The sequence below is a fragment of the Macaca mulatta genome, chromosome 5 (assembly GCF_049350105.2).
Source record: "Macaca mulatta isolate MMU2019108-1 chromosome 5, T2T-MMU8v2.0, whole genome shotgun sequence".
In the NCBI taxonomy this organism is placed as follows: Eukaryota; Metazoa; Chordata; class Mammalia; order Primates; family Cercopithecidae; genus Macaca; species Macaca mulatta.
In genome coordinates, this window is record NC_133410.1 from 156,574,376 (window position 1) to 156,597,599 (window position 23,224).

General features: G+C 39.3%; 1 protein-coding gene across 3 annotated transcripts in view; it reads left to right on the top strand.

The window, feature by feature from the left end:
• Window positions 1-23,224, top strand: part of ARHGAP10 (Rho GTPase activating protein 10) — a 333,388-nt gene that overhangs the window by 268,050 nt on the left and 42,114 nt on the right. For all 3 annotated transcript variants that reach the window (XM_015139311.3, XM_078002317.1, XM_078002316.1), the window contains one exon: window positions 13,543-13,693. In XM_015139311.3, the coding sequence (XP_014994797.2) occupies window positions 13,543-13,693 (151 nt within the window). The remainder of the gene's footprint in view (window positions 1-13,542; window positions 13,694-23,224) is intronic.

The window sequence follows — 23,224 nt, forward strand, 5'->3', positions numbered from 1 at the left end:
AAGGAACAGTGCTGTTTCTTAGAGTGGATATATACCTTGATTCCTAAACATTTTTAATTTTTGAAATTAAATTTCCTATAGTTAACTAATCAAAACTTAATAGATGTCTGTGTTTTGGTCTTAGTTTAAGTATACAGTGTTTAGCTATGTTTTCCATTCCCCCCCACTTTTTCTTGTCATGAGATTGGAGGGAGAATGAAGTTCTGCCCTATGAATGAAGTAGGTGAGGAATATAGTGATTAAATGGTAGACCTGTGTTAATAACATGATGTTGGAGATATCTAGATATCTCTGGTCTGGTGCAACCCTTTTAGCTGGATCAGGAGTCTGAGCTGTAGAGAAGTTAAGTTACTCTCTCAAGACCATAGTGCATTTAAATAGCAATGAACATTATGATCTTATGTCCCTTTATTAGTAAATTAGTAATATGATTGTGTACCAGTGTTTAATCTCTTTAACCATTTGTTTTTTCATCTATATCATTGGAATAAAACTATCAACCTTGTAGGGTTGATCATATTATCTTTCATAACCTTTCTTTTTGTTGAAAAATTTTAGACCCACAGAAAGGTTGCAAGAATGATTAAAATAAACATTGTATACCCTATATAGTATAATTCTATTATTGTTATCTTTGTTGAATAATTTGAGACTAAGTTCCTTTATATCAATTCATCCCTAAATATTTGAATATGTGTCTCCTAAAAACAAGGACAAATTCAGGAAATTTGACATGGCCACAATACTGTTGTCTATATATCATGACTCCAAGTGTGGCCCGTAGTCCAACACATTAACATTAACTGGGAATCTGTTAGAGTTGAAGACTATTGGGCTGAATCAGAACCTGCATTTGAATAAGAACACCAGGTGATTTGTGTGTGTGTAAATGTTTGAGACGTACTGCTCTAATGGTAGTCCATATTTATATTTCCCTGTCGTCAAATGACATTTTTAATAGAAAAATTGCCCCAATCCAGGATCATATATTGTATTTAATAATTGCCATGTCTCCTTTAATTTAGAATAGTTTCTCAGCTTTAGCCTTTCATGATATTGGCACTTCTGAAGTGTACAGGACAATTGTTTTATAAAATGATCATTAATTTGACTCTTCACAATTAGATTCATGTTAAGTATTTTTGGGAGGTACATAGATGAATGATACTGATCTAAGTGCATCACATCAAGAGGCACATGACATCAGTTTGTTCCATTATTGGTGAAATTTACTTTGACCCCTTGGTTGGGTGTTATTCTGGTTATTTATCAGAACATAGCAAATCACCCCAAAATTTAGTGTTTTGAAACAACCAATCTTGTTATTTTCATGATCATACAGACAAATTCAGGCAGGGTGGGGCGAATTTAGCTTGTCTCTGCTCCTTGATGTCTGGGGCTTCAGCTAGTGGGAAATTTTGAATAGCTGTGGGCTGGAATCATCTGGAGGCTTCTGCACTCACATCTGGTGCCTAGGCTGGGCTGACTCACAGGCTGGGCTCCCCTGGGACTGTTGAGCACAACGCCTACATGTGGTCTCTTCATGTAGCTTGAGCTTCCTCACAGACATGGCTACCTAAGGGCTCCAAGTGAGTGTTCCAGCAAACAAGCTAGAGACCATAGGACCTTTCATGATCGAGCATCAGAAGTCATATATAGTTCACTTTCACATCAGCTATTGATTGAAACACTTAGGAGCCTGCACAGATTTGGGAAATCTGGGGCAGGGAGATAGACTCCACCTCTTGATGGAAAGAGTGTCAAAGAATTTGTGGCCTTGTTTTAAAATTGCCACAGGTAGTGACTGCTGTATTTCCTAATTGTAAGTATAGCCATTTTCTCTTTGGAATTAACTGTAATCCATCAGGAGACACCCTGAGAATATTGAAGAATCCTGTTCCTTGGCATCTTTAGCCAGTTAGTTTTAGCATTCATTGTTGGCTCCTTTATGTTTATTAGTTGGGATTTGAATTACATAAAAATCTTTATGTGCTAATCTCCCAGTAACTAAGCACGTAAGAATTACAGACAGTGCTGGGTTCTTAAAATGCTTTCTTGGACAAAGATAAGCATGCATGACCCAATTTGGCAGGTGGGCCGTGTCTTACTGATAGAAGTGCCAAACAGTTATTAGCATGTCACCAGTAATACAGATGAAGGCATTCGACCTTCCTGTGTGTGTGGTTCTATGGCCATTATCCTGACTATTCTGCCTCCTTCCAGTTAAGGGGATGCGCCTGACAGTATGTCATGACCTCATTTATTATGACTGCAAACATTTATGTCAAAGCTGGTCCAAGGCCTAAGTGAAGTGATACCCACTGAGAGAAATTTCCCCCTGTGCTTTTGGGACATGGCTGCTATGTCTGAGTGGCAGCGAGTTCCAAACCAGTAGGTCATCCAAGAATCCAAGCAGGAACCTTTATACCTTTTAAGGTGCAGGAGCGAGGTAAAGATTATGCTTTGTCATTATATGTAAGACTTCTTAAACTGAATTGCGCAGTTCACACTGAAGGAGAGGCTGGTGCCCGACACCAGTATGTGTGACCTCCACATAGACTTAAGTTGACAGGGGTGAGATTGGGAATAGTGTGCTGTTTGGAATGTTTTTAAAATGTATTCTTGCAGATTTTCTAAACCCTTGTTTAGAAACATTTCAATTGAATGGTAAAATCTAGTTGTGTCCTAATGTGTTTAGAAATTGAATCTTGCCCCAAAGTTTAGTCTTAATAGATACGTTAAGTTGGTGCAAAAATAATTGTAAAACCCACAGTTAAACTTTTGCACCAACCCATATATTGTAGAGGCCACATCTCATGTATAACCTGGGACTGAATAAATTCTAGGAACCTGAGGTCCATATATAGTTGTATTAAATATATTGACTGTTTTCTTCTTTATAATGACAAAATGTTCTAAGAAAAGAAAAAGACCCTAAAGAATAGTTATCAAAATTTTATAGAAATGTTCCTGTGTAGGGGATGATGGGTGTCTATCTGTGTTTTTTTTTTTTTTTTTTAAACCTTCTTTCAAGAGCTGTTTTGTGTTTGCTAACATTTCTACAAGGAATATAATGTGTATTCATTATCACCTTTGTAACATGAATAAATTGTAATTTGGGAAAAAATTGTTTATCAATTTAAAAAAAGCAAAGTGTTCCTATAAATTTTAGAAACAGTAATTCAGTATGAAGACTGATAGTAATCCGCCCCTCCCACCTTCAGTGCAGCCTGTCCTAAAATGCCACCATTGACCACTTTCATAATGTGAATTTGCTTTAGGCATTTTATTTTTTATTAGAGCTGAAATGGAAATGGAAAAAAGACAATATTGGATTCTCTCTTAACTATGTAAGCCACTCCTGTAGATATGTGTACTTGGAATCGGTTTCCCATGATTCTGATAAATACGTGTACATGCCTTCAAGAGACGTGTTCTTCATTGTCACTAAAATTCGCACATTTCCTTTGGAGAATGAATAGGTCCATGGCTTATTTTTTCTTTCTAGGAAAAGTTACGCCTGTAATCCCAGCACTTTAGGAGGCCGAGGCGGGCAGATCATGAGGTCAGGAGATTGAGACCATCCTGGCTAACATGGTGAAACCCCGTCTCTACTAAAAATCCAAAAAATTAGCCAGGTGTGGTGGCAGGCGCCTGTAGTCCCAGCTACTCGGGAGGCTGAGGCAGGAGAATGCTGTGAACCCCAGAGGCAGAGGTTGCAGTGAGCCGAGATCTCGCCACTGCACTCCAGCCTGGGTGACAGAGTGAGACTCCATCTCCAAAAAAAAAAAAAAAGAAAAGAAAAAGAAAAAGAAAAGTTACTGTAGCCTACCCAAATGACTAGGGGTCATGGCTTGTATTCCAAAAGAAAAATATCCTTCATGTTGGAAATTTCATGAGATGATGAGTCAGTTAGTTCTAAATGTGTTTACTTAGTTTAAAGTTTCACCAGTGTCATTTAAGGAAGACTCTTTTTTATCAGGGTTCTCACTATCCCAGGGGAGCAAATCCTCTTCTTGGGGATCCTCAGGTCTTCAAGACTGCCAGTGGTACGTTTACTATGTTTTGATCTTCTGTGCTGCTAGTAGGACCCAGTGATTTTTAAGGGAGGACTTGAGGCTCAGAAAGAAGGGTGAAAAGGAGGAGAAAAGGAACTTTAAGAAGTTGTTACCAACATTGAAGGAGGAGGAAGAAGAGGAGAAAGAAAGGAATGTTGTGTGCGGAGTATGCCTTATTGTTGACATAGAGTATATTTTATTAATGTTAGTCTAGGCATTTATTACTGAAATGTAAACTTTTTGTTTGCATGTGAGCCAGGGACACGTTGAAAAAAGGCTTTGGCTTTTTACTGAGTGAAGAGTATTTGTAGACATTTGGGTTATGAAAGTCAACATTACAGCTGTATTTGGAGAAGTGTATTCTTCTGACTTCGGAAATCATATGCTGTGTTTTCCAAATGTTTGCAGGTGCAAATTGATGAAACTGCACCTGGAGTGTTTTTAAAGGTTTGCAAACCAGAAAACAACATTTTATAATTGGGGATATATGTTCACACCATGAACATAATAGTGATGCAGCTTTGGCTTAATCAGGAGAGGATCACCTGATGTAGATGGGGAGAAGGTTGATGTAGTGAAAATGTCTGTAATGCCATTTGGTTCTGAGCGTATTATCATAGTTATTATTCCTTCTGTTGGTGGTCTTTGTGAAATGAAACACTGGAAGAAACAGGGCACTGATGTTGCATCCCTAGTTAGTGGCACTGAAAATGCCTGTGGGTGGAGTAGGTAGTTCTGGAGTGTGTTGTACTTTATAAAGTCTGATTGATAAAGATTGTCAATATGCTGAAATCTTTAATGCAAAAACCAAAGTTGGCTATGTATCACTCTATTTAGCGTATAGAGTGCTACCGAAATCAATATGGTATGTCCCACTGGAACTTGGGAAAGGGGTCTAAAAATGTTTCCTGAAATAAAACCTAAAAAAAATTTAGAAAAACAGAAACTGTACCAATTTGATATATTTCAGAAAAGAACTTTTTTCTTCTTTTTAGTTTTAGTTGTAAACCAAAGTTGAAGTTGTTTTTTGAAAAACCGATGCTGAGTCGGGGCCTGAGCCTGTGGGATAGGTGACCACTGGCAGGGGAATGTCTCCTGTTCCCTTCTTCCCTCTCTTTTCTCCTGGTGGCCTTTCTCTAGTCTCCTGTGACATGGTAGAGAGGGCCTCATACTGATAGGTCACAGCAGGACTCCAAACAGGACCCTTCCTATGCTCTTATGTCAGCCTCTTGCATCTGTAATGCATTGGAAACCACTTTGAGGAATTTCAGCTATTTAGCAAAATCTGCCCAGAAGAGGAAGTACATGCATGAGGGGTACTTTGATAGAAAGCAGGGGTCAAAGCTAGCAAGATAGGAAGTAGCAGTTGGCCGTGAGACCTGCTCTGGGAAGAAGGCCTGACTCTGCCACTGACTAGTGGTGTGAATATGAGCAAATCTTTAACCATGGGGCCTCAGTTTGCTCAACTGTGAAATAATGGGCTTGGCCTAAGGGGTATCTGGGATACTTTCCAGCTTCAAGATTCTGTGTTTTAATGAACCAGAACAAACATGAAACTGTAGAATATTTCCAGCCTCAAGCCTGAACCCAACTGGTATTTTACTGTCAGACCCTGTCGTCAATTCTAGTTAAATTTTCTAGAAAAGACCCATATTTAGTCACGGTGATTCAAGGACAGAGAGCTGGAAAAGGTTTTCAGTGCTCTCTCTGTGTAGTGTTCACGTGGTAGCTACTCTGAGGTTAAGTTGTAGGTTGAAGTTCAGGTTACCTTGGAGCGAACCTAGTCAAACAACCCCAAGGTGATCAGGGTTTGCTTAAACCTGTAGACTCCAAAGCTCAAAGTAGTATTTGGCCATTTTGTAACTGTGCTATTTTAGAAAGAAGACTGGACGTTTTATTTCTGTCCCTCCTTTCTATGTTAACTTAGGAGAGCCTGCGTTGATTTCTAGCTGTCTTCTGGAAATACCTCTGTCTGCTTATGGATAAGTATAGTTCTGTGAAATAAGACATCAGCACAGAGGACACACTGTGAATGGGGCTTGGTATGGCTGGGTGATGTTGGAGGCAGTGGAACACAGTGGTCAAGACATGTACAGTGGAGTGAGGGAAGTGGGTTCAAATCTTTGTAAGTCAAGCACTTGGCATAATGTCAGGCGTGTGGCAAGCACCCAGAAGTTGCAACTGTTATTATTTGAGATCATAGGAATATACAAACATAATCTTCCTATCATAATAAAGACCAGGGAACTCGTTGGTAGAAACATCTTTTTAAAAAAGAATTACTGGAGCTGGATGCAGTGACTCACACCTGTAATCCCAGTGCTTTGAGAGGCTGTGGTGGGAGGGTCACTTGAGACTGGGAGTTCGAGATTAGCCTGGCTGGCAGAACGAGATCCTGTCCCTACAAAAACATTAAAAATTACTTGGTTGTGGTGACACGCGCCTGAAGTCCTAATTACTTAAGAGGCTGAGGCAGGAGGATTGCTTGAGCCCAGGAGTTCAAGGCTGCAGCGACCTGTGATTGTACCACTGCACTCTATCTTGGGCAACAGAGCAAGACCCTGTCTCTGAAAGAAAAAAAAAATTAATGAGGGAAAAAATGCAAATTGTTTTTTCCTCTGTTCTCATAACACAACAATCAACACAGAAAACCTCCGTGTCCAGATGTGTGGGGGTTTTCCCTACACACCAAGCAAGCAGTCGGCGCTCCAGCGAGCACCAGCTAGGTGTCCTCCCATTCAGTTCCAGCACCTGGAGGTAGTGCCAGATGCCACAGATGGAGGGCTTAGTCCCCAAGACTGCCCCCTTTTCAGATGCTAGTCGCAAGTCCGGGCTTCCAGAAATTCTGACTGACTGGCTTCCATTTGGGGTTCCCACAACCCCTGCTTTGGTTTCTATTAATTTGCTAGAGTGGCTCACAGAACTCGAATACATTTACCGATTTAGTATAAAGGACATTGTACACTTTGGGAGGCCTTAGCAGGCAGATCACTTCAGGCCAGGAGTTTAAGACCAGCCTGGGCAACATGGTGAAACCTCATCTCTACTTAAAAAAACAAACAAACAAACAAAACGAGCTGGGTGTGGTGGTGCATGCCTGTAATCCCAGCTACTCGGGAGGCTGAGGCAGGAGAATCACTTGAGCCTGGGTGGCGGAGATTGCAGGGAGCCAAGATTGCGCCACTGCACTCCAGCCTGGGGGACAGAGTGAGCCTCTGTCTCAAAAAAGTAAAAGGAATGAATGAATGATATTGCTAGGGATACAGATAAAGAGATGCATAGGGTGAGCTATGGAGGAAGGGGTGTGGAGCTTCCATGCCTCCCCTTGGTGTACCACCCTCCAGGAAGCTCTGTGTTCAGCTCTCCAGAAGCTTTTCATACCCTACCCTCTTGGGCCTTTTATGGAGTCTTCATTGGATGGGCATGACTGACCACAGAGCGGAAATATAATTGTACAGAAAGGGTCTGATCTAATGCTAATGGACTGAAAGAGAAACCCAGCAACGCCTGACTGTTCAGATTCTTCTTGGCCTTTCTGTGCAGCATTCCCTCCTCCAGAATACAGAGCAAGACGCCTTCTGAAATGGAGGTCTTATGACCTAAAGTCAGACAAGAAAGGTCAGAGGATTTATTTTTTTAATAGAAGATTCGAAAATAAAATCTCTGATTAAATTTAAGTCAAAACAAAGATCATTACACATCAAATAATTCATTCCAAAACTAAACAGGTAAAACTGTCTTTAGGTATAGATAGTACCTGTTACACTCTCACTTGTATCAAAGGTTGTGTGCTACTTTTTCTTTTAATATAAATAATTAATAGGTAAGCCAGGAAGGCCAGTTCTTTAATGCAGGGGAAGATACCTACCTTGGGGAGAGCAGAGAGAGATTCTGTTTTCTGGGGCCTGCTTCTAAGGTCTAAAGCATCCCAAAATTATAATGAGAGCTATGACAGTGATAAGCCAGTAACCATAAATATGTATGTGAATATATGTGTGTGTATGTAAAGGAATTCAGGGAGAGGGAGTGTGATATCATTACATAGATAGATAGATACTGTGGACTTACAGTATTTATTAATTCAGTTCAATCAAATGCTTCAGGTTTAAGTTGTGTGCTAAAGCAGAATTTTCAGAGACTGTCTTATATCCTGTTACTGGCAAAGTATTTCTGGCAGAAGTGGTGTAGTCATTTCCACATGTGGCCCCTGGTAGCAGAGCATGAAGGACTTGGGGAGGGAGTTGTATAAATGGCTGAGTCCCATGGGCATAAACATCCATTGTGTTGTGTCTGAGGAATCTGTAACTCTGAACAGTAGTGCCAGACTTCTGTTTGTGCTGGCACTCTTAGGAGACCCGAGTAAGCAAGCACTTCCTTACCTGGCATGCCTACGCGTGGAGTGTTTTTTGTCATTGGATTGTCAGACTTGAGTTTTTCTTATGTTGTAAATACGTAGGTGCTGTGAAAAAATGTTCACCCTGGGAGGAATAAAAGTTTTGAATAGATGTAATCTCTTGATTCTCAATATTGCTTAAGATAAGTTCATCTCTCCTAGAACGAAGGCAGTGAGAGGTATGATGTCAGGAAAGTTGGGAGAGCTGGGTAATCTTAGAAGGAGACCTGGGCACTAAGAGGAATTTGCATCCATGCAGTGGTTCTAGAATTGGCAAATCAGTATTATCTTTAGAGATGACACACATCTTGGTAATGTAGAACAAGATAAGCTACATTTTATCTTCTAGAATTCGATTGCCAAAATCACAGGTCAGAATTTTAAAGTAAATAGGTTTTACTATTTCCTCTTCTTGTAGATCTAAACACAGTGTCCCTTTAAGTCATTCCTGGTGTTTCAGAGAGATCATCAGAGCATGGCTTTGTATCAAAAAAAAAAAAAAAAAAAAAGGCTTCAGAACTGGGGCATTGGAAGACAAAGTAAATGCATATAAAGGTAATGCATTCTCAGAACATGTAGAAGGGGATGGTGAATTTATGTAGCTATTCCCCCTTTTACTCTTTCTAAACAGATAGAAGATAGTACTAGCTGGTAGTATTTTTCCCTAAGAATTAAATGTTGTTTGTTTCATAAACCTATAATATTTTTATAGTTTGGCAGCAGTGACTTTGGAATGAAAGCCAACTTCAGATGCCAACTCTACCATTTTGAAACTGTAGAGACTTGTGCTAATTGTTTAATTTTTGAGCTTTGCTTATTTGTAAAATGTGTAGAACAGTATCTTACCTCAAAGGCTGCCGAGACTACTAAACTGCTTATGAGAAAGCTTGCTACCTAGTAGGTATTTATTAAATGTTAAATGTATTAAATGAATTAGGAAGTATTTTATATCCAAAATTTCAGTGCTAGAATACAGAAATAAATACGGGAAACAATTGTTTGATTCCAGGTTACTTGGGAATTTTGAAAAGGTGCTCCATTTGTTACTTTTCTTTAGTCCATTGCTTGATGTCCTTTTCCATGGCACTTTAGAATAACTTGGCTCAGAGCACTGAATTTGGGGAATATTCAAGACCCCAAGAAATTAGTGCCCTCTAAAATAGCAGTTGAGTGGAGTCATGAGGGTCTGAATTCATTTTTATAATTATTTACTGTTGCAATTATATTATGAATACAAATAGCTACCATTTATTTCTGGCTACTGTGTGCCAGGCACTGTACTGAACACTTTATAAACATTATGTCACTTAATCCCTATAGTACAAGCATTATGGTTCTCATTTCATACCTGTAATCCCAGCACTTTGGGAGGCCGAGGCGGGCAGATCATGAGGTCAGGGGTTAGAGACCATCCTGACCAACATGGTGAAACCCCATCTCTACTAAAAATAGAAAAATTAGCTGGGCATGGTGGTGCGCGCCTGTAATCCCAGCTACTCAGGAGGCTGAGGCAGGAGAATCGTTTGAACCCAGGACGCAGAGGTTGCGGTGAGCCAAGCCGAGCTGAGATCACGCCGTTGCACTCCAGCCTGGGCGACAGAGTGACACTCCACCTAAAAAAGAAAAAACAAAAAAAAAAACAAACAAAGTCTAACCTAACCTTCCATAGCTGTTAAGATTTAAAAGCCAGGATAGTGCTATCTCAGATGAGCATCTGTGATTTGCTGCCCGTGTTAATCGGGATGATAGCTTAGCTTTCTGAAGTGCTAATACAGGTTGAGTATCTCTTCATGGAAATGCTTGGAACCAGAAGTGTTATGAATTTCTATTTTTTTTGGATTTTTGAATATTTGCATTATGTGTAATAGTTGAGTATGCCAAATCTGGAATTCAAAATGCTCCAATGAGCGTTTCCTTTGAGTGTCATGTCAGCGCTCAAAAGTTTCAGATTTTGGAGTGTTTCAGATTTCAGATTTTTGGATTTGGGATGTTCAGCCTATACAACATAGAACTTATTGAGGGTGTGGTGTGTGTTTAGAATCTTTGGCATATTTTATACCTCATTAGGACTTGGCAAGGTTCAAGAAATTAATTATATGTGTACAGTGCCAAATTTTATGAAATAGTTTTTCTGATGTTTTTTTCCCCCTTCAACTTTTAAGTTCTGGGGGTACATGTACAGGATGTGCAGATTTGTTACACAAACGTGTGGCATGCTGGTTTGCTGCACCTATCAACCCATCACCTAGGTATTAAGCCCAGCGTGCATTAGCTATTCTTTCTGATGCTCTCCCTCCCCCTGCCCCACTGACAGGCCTCAGTGTGTGTTCCCCCATGTGTCCATGGTTCTCATCGTTCAGCTCCTACTTATAGGTGAGAACATGCGTTTTATTATTATTATTTTTATTATTATTATTTTTATTATTATTTTCCCTGCATTACTTTGCTGAGGATAATGGCTTCCAGCTCCATCCACGTCCCTCCAAAGGACAGGATCTTGTTCATTTTTATGACGGCATAGTATTCTATGGTATATGTATATACACCACATTTTCTTTATCCAGTCTATTATTGATGGGCATTTGGGTCTATTCCATGTCTTTGCTATTGTGAATAGTGTTGCAGTGAACATACACATGGCGTGTATCTTTATAACAGAATGATTTACATTCCTTTGGGTATATACCTGGTAATGGGATTGCTGAGTCAAATGGTATTAACATTTCTGTTTCTAAATCTTGGAGGAATCACCACGCTGTCGTCCACAATGGTTGAACTCATTTACACTCCCATTTTCTGGTGTTTTGATATTGACTTTTGTTCATCTGAGACAAGTATAAAATAACTGTGGAATACCTATATCTAAATCACTGTTTCTTAGTCTTGACTACACAAAAGAATCACCTGAGGAGCTTTAAGATGTAAACCAGAGAAAACAAAACAGACTCCAAAGCCTGGTCCTCATTCCCAGATACTCTGATGTGAGCTAAACAGTGCCTTACGTCTTCTGGAGACCAAGAGATTTGGACTGAGGTGCTGGGAAGGACTGAGATCAGTCCTCTGCAGGGTCTCGTTTTGCTTGGTAGTCTGGCTCCGCAGTTTGGGGTCGCCTCCACACCTCACCCCTCCACACCCTTTCCCCAACACCCTCACTTCAAACTGGAGGAAAGAGGTGGGGCAGTTTTCAGCATTTGCACCGTTTCTGTTTGGAAGGTTATCATCTATCCATCGTCAGTTGTTGGCATATAACTTTTTCTTTGCTAATTTATGCTTTGGATATACTGGCTGTGTGTATGGCTTTGTTTTCTATTCTGGTGACATCCTAGAGGCATCTGCCATGTTTGTAAACATCAAACATGTTAGGTAAGCTGGGGAGCTGTTTTAAATGTCACAGGTGCCATTTTTTTTTTTTTTCAGTGGAGTCTTGTTTCCTGGCTTTTCTTCTCTCCTTCACTGTTATGGGACTTCTCAACTTAACTGCTCTCCTGTTCCCACCACCCCACAGCCTTCTTACATCTGAACAATGACACATGGCAGTAAATGCAGCTGTGGATGATAGTCCAGGCCGCAGAGGGTTTTTCAGGCAGATAAGTAGTTCAGTGTTGGCCAGAGTGGCCTATTGGAACACAGATTTTGTGGAAACATGCTGTTAGCAGGTTACCAGTTGGAGCAATAAATTAAATTTTCACTAGCACATATTTGTCTACAGTAACTTAAATCATTTTTTAAAAATTTCGTTTACACATGAGGGGGCAGTATGGGACTATAAAGTAAATGTTCTCTTTGAAATAACTTATTTTTATTGGTATGTAATAGTTTTAAGGTGCGAACTTTTAGACTGTGCAATTAAAACTGCAACATCGTTGTTAGTTGTTCAGTGATACGTATATGTAAGTGATACACCTCACTTGTATGGAAGCTTGTGTCCCACTTTTTCTTTTAATATAAAAAATATAAAACAGTGAGACATTCTCACAGTGCTTTTTGTTTTTAAATTATACATGTGCAGAATGTGCAGGTTCTGGGATACATGTGCAGAACGTGCAGGTTTGTTACATAGGTGTACATGTGCCATGGTGGTTTGCTGCATCCATCAACCTGCCCTCTAGGATTTAAGCCCTGCATACATTAGGTATTTGTGGGTTTTATATTCATGTTTTGTTTAAAGCTAACTGACTTTCTTCCTGTTTTCTGCTTCCACCTGAGGAACGTCAGCCCTTTAGAGATGCAGCTTCTATTACGTTGATATCTCTAATGTATTTTACTTTGTGACTTTATTGAAGGATGAAGGGCCTGCAGCATTGCTGGAAGGAAGCCTCTAAACTGGGATCTTGCAGCTATGGAGGGTCTATTATCAATCACCTCTGCATGATATGCTTTCCTTTGTGGCACAAATTGCTTTTCTCAAAATTTGCTAAGCAAAGGAGCAGCACATTTTAATTAATGTTATTATTACTGATCTGTGAATGACATTGTAGATAAATCAAGGTGCTAATATTCTAGGTTTCATAAATGAAAGGGGAAATAAAAGAGGGGTTAGAGGGTATTAAATGAATTGATAAAATCTAGAAAACATTTTATGAAAAATGTAAATGGGAAGCTAGAAAGGTAATTTCATAAGCATAGGCTATTTTTAAATGTGTAAAAAGTATTTGCAGTCATATGTTTCTGTTTACGTAGTTTGGAAAAAATTGAGGCCAACGTTTTGGTGTAAATATAACCTTCTGTAAAATTTAATGAAATACTTATTTTTAATGTTTTATCCTGGCTGCTTCCTTTGGAGATGAAGGGCTGTGGTACTGTCTATATCTGCTAACGATAGTTTTACTTGTTTAGTTTTGGAATGAATTATCTGATACATAACAATCTGATGTCGTTTTGACTTAAATTTAATCAGATATTTTATTTTGGAATCTTCTGTTAAAAAAATAAAAGGCTATGACTTCTTCCCTTCATTTGAAGGAATGAATTTTGGGCTCTAGCCTGTCTTGAATGAACTCCAGATCAAATGTTGTGGTGCTCGTTTACTGGAGTAACAGACAGGTTTCTGTTCATGGTAAATAATTCCTGTCCTTTATGCTTTGATGGCAGATTTTTCGGATGCCGCCCGATACCACATTCCCTGAGCCGACCTGCCTGTCAGCATCACCCCCAAATGCGCCACCAAGGCAGTCAAAGAGACAAGGCCAGAGAACCAAGAGGCCCGTGGCCGTCTACAATCTTTGTCTGGAGCTGGAAGATGGTAAGATGTTAATGATATTTTTTGCTTGATAGCATGTTGAGAGTATGACATATCAGATGTCCTCAGGGCAGGCCACGGTTTTCTGTTGTCTGTGTTTTCATTTCTTCTTCCCTTAAGATTATAATTTTGAGATTTACAGGGAGGGTGAAGCTTTTTTGTAAGGGGGAAAACTCAAGTTTCGGTTTTATGTTTGTCTTTGTTATGCATGGTTCTTTTTTTATTTTTAAAAGGCAGCTTAAATTTCTTTTTCGGGAGACTTGTGTGACCTCCTGTGAGGTTACATAACCCTGAGACAAATGGAAGGGGAACTAAAATTAAAGCAGATCTTTTATGAGAGGAGCGGATGGAGTCTCATGTTAAATGCATCTAGATTAAAGGCACAGTTCACCATCACACCAGGGTTTACGGCTTGTGTGCCTTACTTGTCCCATTTTTCTGACTTGCTCATCAGGCAGAATGCTTCATCTTACGGCAGGGGTGGCAAGTTGACCTGCCTACCTGGGCCAGGCCTGTGGGAACTGGGCTGCAGTGGAACTCTGGCCAGTGGAAGTTCTCACGTCCTATCTGAGCCACCCTGTTCTAGGTAATCATTGCCATATGGCTCTGTTGTTTCAGTGTTGCCAGATTGCCCAGTTTTTACAGAGCCTAGAATCTGAGTTTTCAACACTGATCCATACAAAACAAGACTGGGAGCTGTGCACAGGCCTCCCATTGCTGATTTGTAATCATGTGGTTATTGGTGTGGAGAATAAGATGATTCTGCTATCCAAACCTGCATTTTCAGTACGCAGCCTGAAGCTGTGACTCGTCTTATGAGGCCTTCCTCTTATTGAGAACATTTGCTGAATTTGAAAGTAGTCTTCATTCTTCTTCTTGTCCTCTTTTTTTAAGAAAAGAATCTTTCATTTATTATCCTCGAGCTACCCAGGTTACCTTAGTTGGGAAGTGTGAGATTAGCAGAGTGACGAAGGGGATGAGGATGGGGACAAATACAATGCCTTCATCATAGGCAGCTGCCTGCACACATGGCCAGGTGGTTAATATCCAGAAATCCATGCAAGCAGTGACAACTGTCTTCAGCTTGCCTGACTTAGAGGTATCTCGAGGAAGACCCAGAATGCCTCCTGTAATGACACAGGGGGGCTAAAATGTGGGATTCTTTTATATTGCTTAAGACAAAGGTACATATGATACAAATATTAGTTTTACAATCGGATAATTTCCAGAGGAAGGACATGAATCATTACAATTAAGCTATAATTTCAATACTTCCTTTTAGACACTCATTTCAACTTCTGATCCTAGCTAACTTTTTTCTTCTGTCTCTTTCTCACGTTCATTCTTTCTCAGCAGGGTTGTTAATAGGAGTAAAAGTGACTGGTTTGAATTGCACCTTCTCTTACATCTTACTTGTCCTCTGATGGAAGTGTTAATAAATAGTGAAATAAGCAAATGTTGGAAAGTAGGAAAGGAAAAAGAAATCAGGAAGACACAGAATACCTCAAATGGATCCTTGGCCCTTGAGCAAAATGGAATTGACTCTATTTCATGAGGTAGATGACTAAGGAAGGACATTTTGGTCTTAGGATCACATCTACTATTTTGATGTTCTTAGCAATGGGGTCATAATATCCAATCAAATTTATTTAGTGGATTAACCTTTTGATCATTGGATTGCTAAGTGATTATTAATGGTAAGAAGCTTCTGTAGTGGTATTTAGCACATCTCTTATGGGAACACTCAAGCTAGTGTGCAGTCATAGCCTTCCTAACTTGTAGGTGATAAAATAATTCGTTAAAATTGCTTGGTTTTTAAGGGAAAAGATTGTCAGATACTCAACTTCTTTAGTCTGATTTTTATGTTCATTATATGATGTTTTGTTCTACATTTTGTATTTCATGAAGTATTTTATAGCTTTATATTCATCCTTGGTTGCAACATTGGGATTTTTTTTTTAAGTTGTCAGAATCAGGAAAACTCAAGTTTGGGCATAGTGTGATTTTATCTTGTCTTAGAGGTTATATGATAAGATAAAGCAACTTAAAACTTATTCTCCCTTGCCCTCAGTTTTTTGTAGTTAAGATTTAGTTGTGTGAAAAAATAGTTATTTCAGAGAGAACAGAATAGGGTCTATATTTTGTCATAGGCTTTTATATTTTACATGTTCTAAAAAAGGGAAAGTGAATACATTTATTGGAAAGGAAGCATATAGGGAAAGAATACTAAAAACAACTATTCATGTTATTGAATGTCACTTAGCATATTGAAAACTTTACTTCCAAAAGAAGATGTATTCTTGTCATTAGGACTTAATCTTTTTTAAAGTAGCTTGAATCATGTAATTGTCAAAACGACTTGAAGGTTTCAAAAAGTTTAATTTTTTTGTATTTTTTTCTTATTGTTAATAGTGAAGTGACTTCCTATGTTAATCTAGTTTGGGTTAAAATATGCATTATTATAGACAACTTTGGTTGATTATTTTTCCAAATGTTCTAGTTTATATGGGACAGATAGAAAATGTGTATACAAATATGCTTCTCTCTTCCCTGCCCCCGCCCCTTGACTCATTGTAGTATAAGTTAAATTTGACTTAATTAAATCCAGGACGAATAGTTTTTACTTATAAGTTAGGTAGACTATCTGCCAAGATTCGAGGAACTGGATTGGATGACTGGAGATGTTCTTCAGCCCTATGATTTGGTCAGAGATTTGGTATTTGAGTGAAGTGGTTTGTGGTGTGTTATTTCTTCTTCTACACTGAGTAGAGTATGAAACTGTGTGATGTCCCAAACAGCCAGTCTTGGAACACACTCGAAATTGGTTTCAGTTCAACATCAGGCAGATCAAAAAAGCATCAGTGAAGAGTCAGCAAGCCTGTTAGCATGTGTCACGGTAGGATGGGCCTGGATGTGGAAAACCCAGCATGAAGCCGGAGGGGAGATCCTCTGCTGGGAGACATGTTTTCTGTTATGTTCATTCAGCCTCACCCCCACTCCCAATTGAGAGATGACCAGTTTAACTAAATAAACCGAGTGTCTTTTACTTTAGTAAAGACTTCCATTGGCATTGGCGCATTTAGCCGTACGTGTATGCTCATTATTTTTCTTTGTAATATGTGATTAAATGATATTAAACTTATTTGCAAAAGACTTTAAAATTCTAGTTACTTGCTTAAGGTTCTTTATTGATGATTAATATGAACTAAAATGGATATAATATCTGGCTAGTTTTCTTAAATTAGAGCAGCTGTTAAATCTTTGTGAGATTCTCATCTTGTATTATTTTGTTGAAGCCATATTGCTCAGTTTTCATATAACATTTAATCTCATGAACATCAAAGCTGAGTAGATTTGGCTAAGTCAGTTATGAAAAAGCAAAATATGAGGTAGGCTGCTAAGTGCTAAAAAGATTAGAAATCAAAGGTTTGCTTTCATTTCATTTTCAAGTTATATCCCATGTTTTAATTTCTTTAGAACTAGTGAGATGACTCTAAAAATGTTAAATATATGTTATGTGTTTGTTTTCTCCTGCCCCCACTCCAAGTGCATGTCCTTACAATCTCTGACATAAAGAGGGGCTGTTGTGTTTATTGTAATTCCCCCAAATACAAGGAAAGTTCAGGAGGCTATATGAGATCAAAGTGATCTTTGTTATTTTTCATTCAAGGCAGAAGAAATTTTAAGCGAAGGTTTGGGGAGTCAGGGAGAAGAGGATTACCATCTGAATCTCTTTCTTCATGCTAGCTCTAATTTTAAACAGAACTAGACATTTACAGAACTAGGTTTTATATGTATCTTCTTGTGTAATTAAGTATTCTTCGCCTGTCTTCTTTTGTAACATGATATAGCAGCTTACTTATTTAGGCAACTTAAAAAAATATGACTTATAGTGAGTTGAAAACAAAATCATCTTGCAAGCCAATTGGCAAGATTTAATAACATTTGAGTGTTGGTCTTACTTGGGTATCGTCGGGTTGGCACTTTCACATTTGGATCACGAATGTGCTAACTGCAGCACATTTTGTTGAGCATGTGTTATTGTAGTCCTACAGCGTGGTAGATACCATGATGAGGATACAGAGCCTTCTCAGCAAAAAGTGAAAATACTGTTGAGCGGGGCAGAGATGGATAAACAATGACACGTGATCATTTCCTTGTGTCCTAAGTAGGAACATATCTTGATCTAGATGAGTCTCTAAAAATCAGAGTAGGACAAATAAGTCATATATAGATGTCCTTTCAGCCTGAGTAATATCAAATTAGAACTTTGAATAATTAGCTAAAATTTAAATGTCACATGTCAACGAGAGCAATGCTGATGATATAAATTAGCCGTCTTAGGGTAGGTTCAGAGTCTGGTTTGATTTTGAGGCATGAGCCAGAGAATAGAAAATTAGAAAGCAGGCCATTTTGTGGTCTTTTTAAATGTAGATTTTTAATTCTAAAGGATGGAATGCTGTTAGCCATTTGGAAGTTGTTTTTGCCTCTACCGTTTATTAGTGGTTTTTATTATACTAAATATGAAAATCAGAATTATGCCACGTATCTATTGAAGAGCTTTTGTATGCTCCACATCCTGCCACATACAGTTTTTCTTCTCAAGGAGCTGATTTTCTATTCCCATTCCATTTGTCACTGCAGTGAAATAAGAAACAATGTGGCAATGAGTACCCAGTGCTAGCTCTGAGGAAGGGAAGTCTGTAGGGGAGGCTCTCTGGTTTCCTTAAAATGAGCTGTTTTGGCAGTTGTGTGGGAAAGGGTTTCAGGTAAGGGGAGTAGTGTGACTGAGGCATGGCAGGAGCAGAGAGCCGGAGCCAGGTGTGAGACTCCCTGATTAGAAGGGGACAGCGTTGGCGGTTGTGAATGATAGGTGGACCTAATGTGGAAGACTTAGACCCAGGAGAGACAGCCTAGGGGACAGAGGGGTGCATTGGAGCCTGGGCTGGGGAATATGTATCCTGACTCTGTACTCATGGACAAATTGCTTACCCTCTCTAAATCTATTTTATTAGCTACAAAATCAGGGTGATAATAGTATCTACCACTGAGGATGGTTGAGAAGGTTCAGTTGTTAATATGTTTAGCCTAATGTCTGGCACATAGTAAGCACTCGAACTATAGCTGCTGCTGCAGGGTAGTACTCTTAAAGCCAGGGAAAGTTGCTTTAGGTTTAAAATGATAAGAGGAACCACTGCATATTTTTCAGCAAGGGAGAAGAGTTGTAACATTTGGAAAATAATATTTAAGAAACTTAATCTGTCTTAATCTGCCAGTAGGAATCTGAAAGGCAGCCATGGTAAAAGGCTGATGAAGTAATTTAGGCTGAGGTTGAAGTGGGCTTGAATTAGCACTAGGAAGCAAAAATAAAATGGATATCTGGGAGAGATGTTAAAGCAAATCAGGGACTTCTGAACTGACTAGATGCGGAGATCAAGGCAGATAAAGTGGACACTATTCGCCACAGATTAAGCTCATAGGTAAATCTGTCATTGTGTTTATGTTTTTGTTTTTGTCTTCAGTTTTTTCCTTGCAGCTTAAAAATAGACCATCTTTCCATCAAAAGGAAGGAAACATGCCATTTTGTTAGTGTGTTCAATATGTATTCTCATATGTAACTGCTTTGGAAAATAGGTTTAGTAAAAAATGGTGTAGAATGTCTTGGTATAAAAAGTATATGTGGAAATAGTGTATATGGAAAGTCAGTGGAAAGAGAGAAATAGTAAATAGTTACTAAAATGTTCCATCTACTTAGAAAAAGAACAGTCTTATAACCATGAGCAAAGTAGAGCTCATTTTTCTCCAGTTTTTCCTCACAGGTGCATATATCCACATTCATCCGTAGGCTTGTATTTTGAGGGGTGGGAGGCCACTCACTCTAGGCAGACCCTTCATTAGAAGCCAAGGATGCATAGTTCACATTCACGGCAGCAGCGCACCCTGTAACCTCAGTTCCCAAGAGAGCGTCTGTAGAATGCCCCTTTATGACAATATGTTTTCACAAGTGAATTGTAACTACTCTGTCTTTCCCACGATGTTAGCAGGACACAAACTATGTGGAGGTGTGAGAAGTACCACTGGAAAACCATTGCTGGCATGGATTTTTGTCAACATTCTGTAGCTATTGATGTTTCCTTGTAAATATGCATCAGCTCGATGCAGAATTCTAATCAATCCAGGTAACTGAACAAGCAGATCTTTGTCTTAAGATTGGCAGTCTGTCTTTTCTCCATTCTTACCAATTTTTTTTTGGCATGGCATTTCATGGGTGGGCTCTGGGTAATAACTTCCCAAGCCTGGAAGCCCCTTGCCATTGCCTCACAGCAGTGTTAAGATTCCTTGACATGGAATTACTGTGTTGTGAAGTTTAAGACCAGGCTTGAATGTGTGACAGTATATGTAGACAGATTATTTCTTAACTCACTTTTACAATGATGAGATCAATGGGTTGGAAAAGGCAGCCAGAAGATTCAGGGCTGTAATTGAGTTGTGGCGTGCCTGGAAATTATGTGGGATGCCTCCCCTGCGTTGGTGTCTCCTCAGAAACCTCCTGTGAGGCTCAGCACCCACCCCACCACAATGCTAGTGACAAAGTGAAAGGCAACTTCTATTGCTTCCTGTGTAATCTTAACTGTGCTTCTGTGTGGGATGAACATTTCCCCCTTTCTCTGGAGGAGGAAAAAAAAAAGCTTATTTAATGCCTTTAAAAAAATACATAGCTGCTTCTGTGGTGAAAATAAGTTCATGGCAGGTAACTCAGATTTATAGAAGAGAGAAAAATTCTTTAAAGCTTGTCTCCCTGTGGAGTGGGTTTTTTCTTCACTTCTAATAGCTTTTATTTTAATTTCTAGTTCTGAATTCAAGCAGCTGTCACTCTCTTTATAGCCCCCTTTGAAACTCTTGTGGCGTAGGAGGTAGCTGGGCTGTCTAAGAAACATCTTTTCAAACCAACCAAAGTATTGTTTATCCTGAATGAAATGGAATTTTAAGGCTGTCAAGAGTGACTGATTTAAAACGTTTTCTTTGATAGCCAGGAAGATGAGCGGAAATCTTGAGGGAGAAGGTGTTTCTCTGTGTGACCAATTTCAAGTAACTTCTATGGCTCTGAAAACTCTATGGCCCATGATTAAAATGACCATGATTTAAGAGTGTTGTGTACAATTAATGGAACAAAGCCAACCTGTGGCCAGTTAATTTTTACTTACTGATTTCTTACCAACTGTTGAGGAAAAAGAAATGATGCAAGACTGAGGCAATGCCAGAGAACACTCCTTGTATTTATCATGAGTTGTCTGCAGTTGGCTTTTGTTAGGTCTGGGTTGTGTCTTTGCAACCTGGTTCTCTCTGCATGCTCATTCTACCGTTCTCTGTGCCCTCCTAAGCTGTATTAAGAAGGGCTACAGGGTCACCTTTAGATTGGGGGGGGGACCCTTTAAGCCTATGAAAATGAAATTTGGGGCCAGGCTCAGTGGCTCACTCCTATAATCCCAGCACTATGGGAGGATCACTCGGGCCTGGGAGGTTGAGGCCGCAGTGAGCCGTGATGACACCACTGCACTCCGGCCTAGGTGACAGATCAAGACCCCATCTGCAACAAAAAAAAAAAAATGAATTTTGAGACTGGCATTTTGGGTCTACTAATAGTTTTTAAAATCAGCAGCACAAGTTTTTGAGCATGAAATGTGATTATGGTAATGGGTTTTAGTTTTCTCTTTAAAGAGAAATAGTGATTAAGTTTCTGTTTATTATCTTGGCTATTGAAAAGGTATACTGTTTTTCTTAAAATCTTTAGTAGTGCATGCAGGAGCATGATACAAAATTCAGAGAGTAATAACTTTGAACAGTTACATATTAGCATGTTATATACCAAGTACTGTTATTGGCAATAGTTACTAAACTTAGATAATATCCAGAACAATCCTATGGGTAGTATTATTATCTCTATTTTATAGTTCAGGAAACTGAGGCATAGAGAAGGCCAATAACTCACCCACATCTGTGACAAAGCTAGGATGGAACCCAGGCAGTCTGATTCCAGGATCTGGGGTTCTTAAGTGTTCTAGAGTGCTGAACATAAAGGCAACTGTGAACTTCTCTTCCCTGGAGCCAACAGACATTGCCATTTGTCTTGTGAGTCTTTCAGGGATACTCTGTGCGTGTCTTTTCCTTTTCCTTTTCCTTTTCCTTTTCCTTTTCCTTTCCTTTCCTCCCTCTCCCTCTATCTTTCCCCCTCCCCCCAGCTCCTCCCCCTCCCTCTCCCTCTCCCGTTCTTTTCGATGGAGTGTCACTCTGTCGCCCAGGCTGGAGTGCCGTGGCGCAATCTCTGCTCACTGCAAGCTCCGCCTCCCGGGTTCACACCGTTCTCCTGTCTCAGCCTCCCAAGTAGCTGGGACTACAGGCACCCGCCACCAAGCCCAGCTATTTTTTTTTTTTTAGTTTTTAGTAGAGACGGGGTTTCACCATGTTAGCCAGGATGGTCTCGATCTCCTGACCTCTTGATCCGCCCGCCTCGGCCTTCCAAAGTGCCGGGATTACAGACGTGAGCCACCGCACCCGGCCTACTCTGTGCATTTCTAACAATGCTGTTTATTTTTTAATTTTAAGAATGATTCTTAGTTTTTCCATTAAAAAAAAAAATGGTTAGTGTTTAAGGGAGTCAGAGCTGTGGTCTTGATCCAGGAGATAAAGAAGGAAGAGCCAGAGAAGACTATAGTTTTAAATATGGGACCTAAAACACTGTAACAAGCATGGGCCCTCCAGGAGAGAAGTCCAGGCCTGTTTTTTATGAGAGACGGGGGAGGGAAGTGACGCATTTTATTTCAGTGATATTACGTACTGCAAAAGCACGTTATTGTAATTTCTGCCAATCTATGAACAAACATCTGGTCATAGATTGGTTGTAGTGAGGATATCTCAGGTACCTGATACTTTAACAGGCTATTAGAAATTTAGAAAGTGAACACATTTTGGAATTTGATGCTGCCTGAATATATGAGATTTTGCTGTTACTTTTCTGTTTTCTCCTCCCACTTCTCTCCCCTTCTTTCTTTATTAAAAATAATTAAATTAATAATATATTCCCACGTTTGAAAATTCAAAAAGTATAAAAAGATACAAAATGGAAAGATCTGTTCCATCCCATTGACTCAGTGCCTGCATCTGCAAGCCAGATCTTTTACCATGGATGTTCATGGGTTGAAGCACATAAAATTGCCATCTTTTAGGTCAAAAATTATCTAATATCAGCAATTTCAAATGCCCCCCCCCCCATATTATAGGCCAAATGTAATCATTGAGAATTTCGTGTAGTTCAACTTGTAGTTTCTGAAATCCTTCTAGAGTTGAGATGTACATTGGATTGATGATCAGTTATTAGCAAGTTTGTGCCTTGTGAAACTGCTGTTGGTATATGCCAAACATGATTGAATATCATCATTTTTATATGGTTCAACCTATAGTTTCCTATCCTTCTAGAATTCTTTATGCTTATATACAATTGTATTAGGGTTCTGTACAGAGACAGAATGAGTAAGA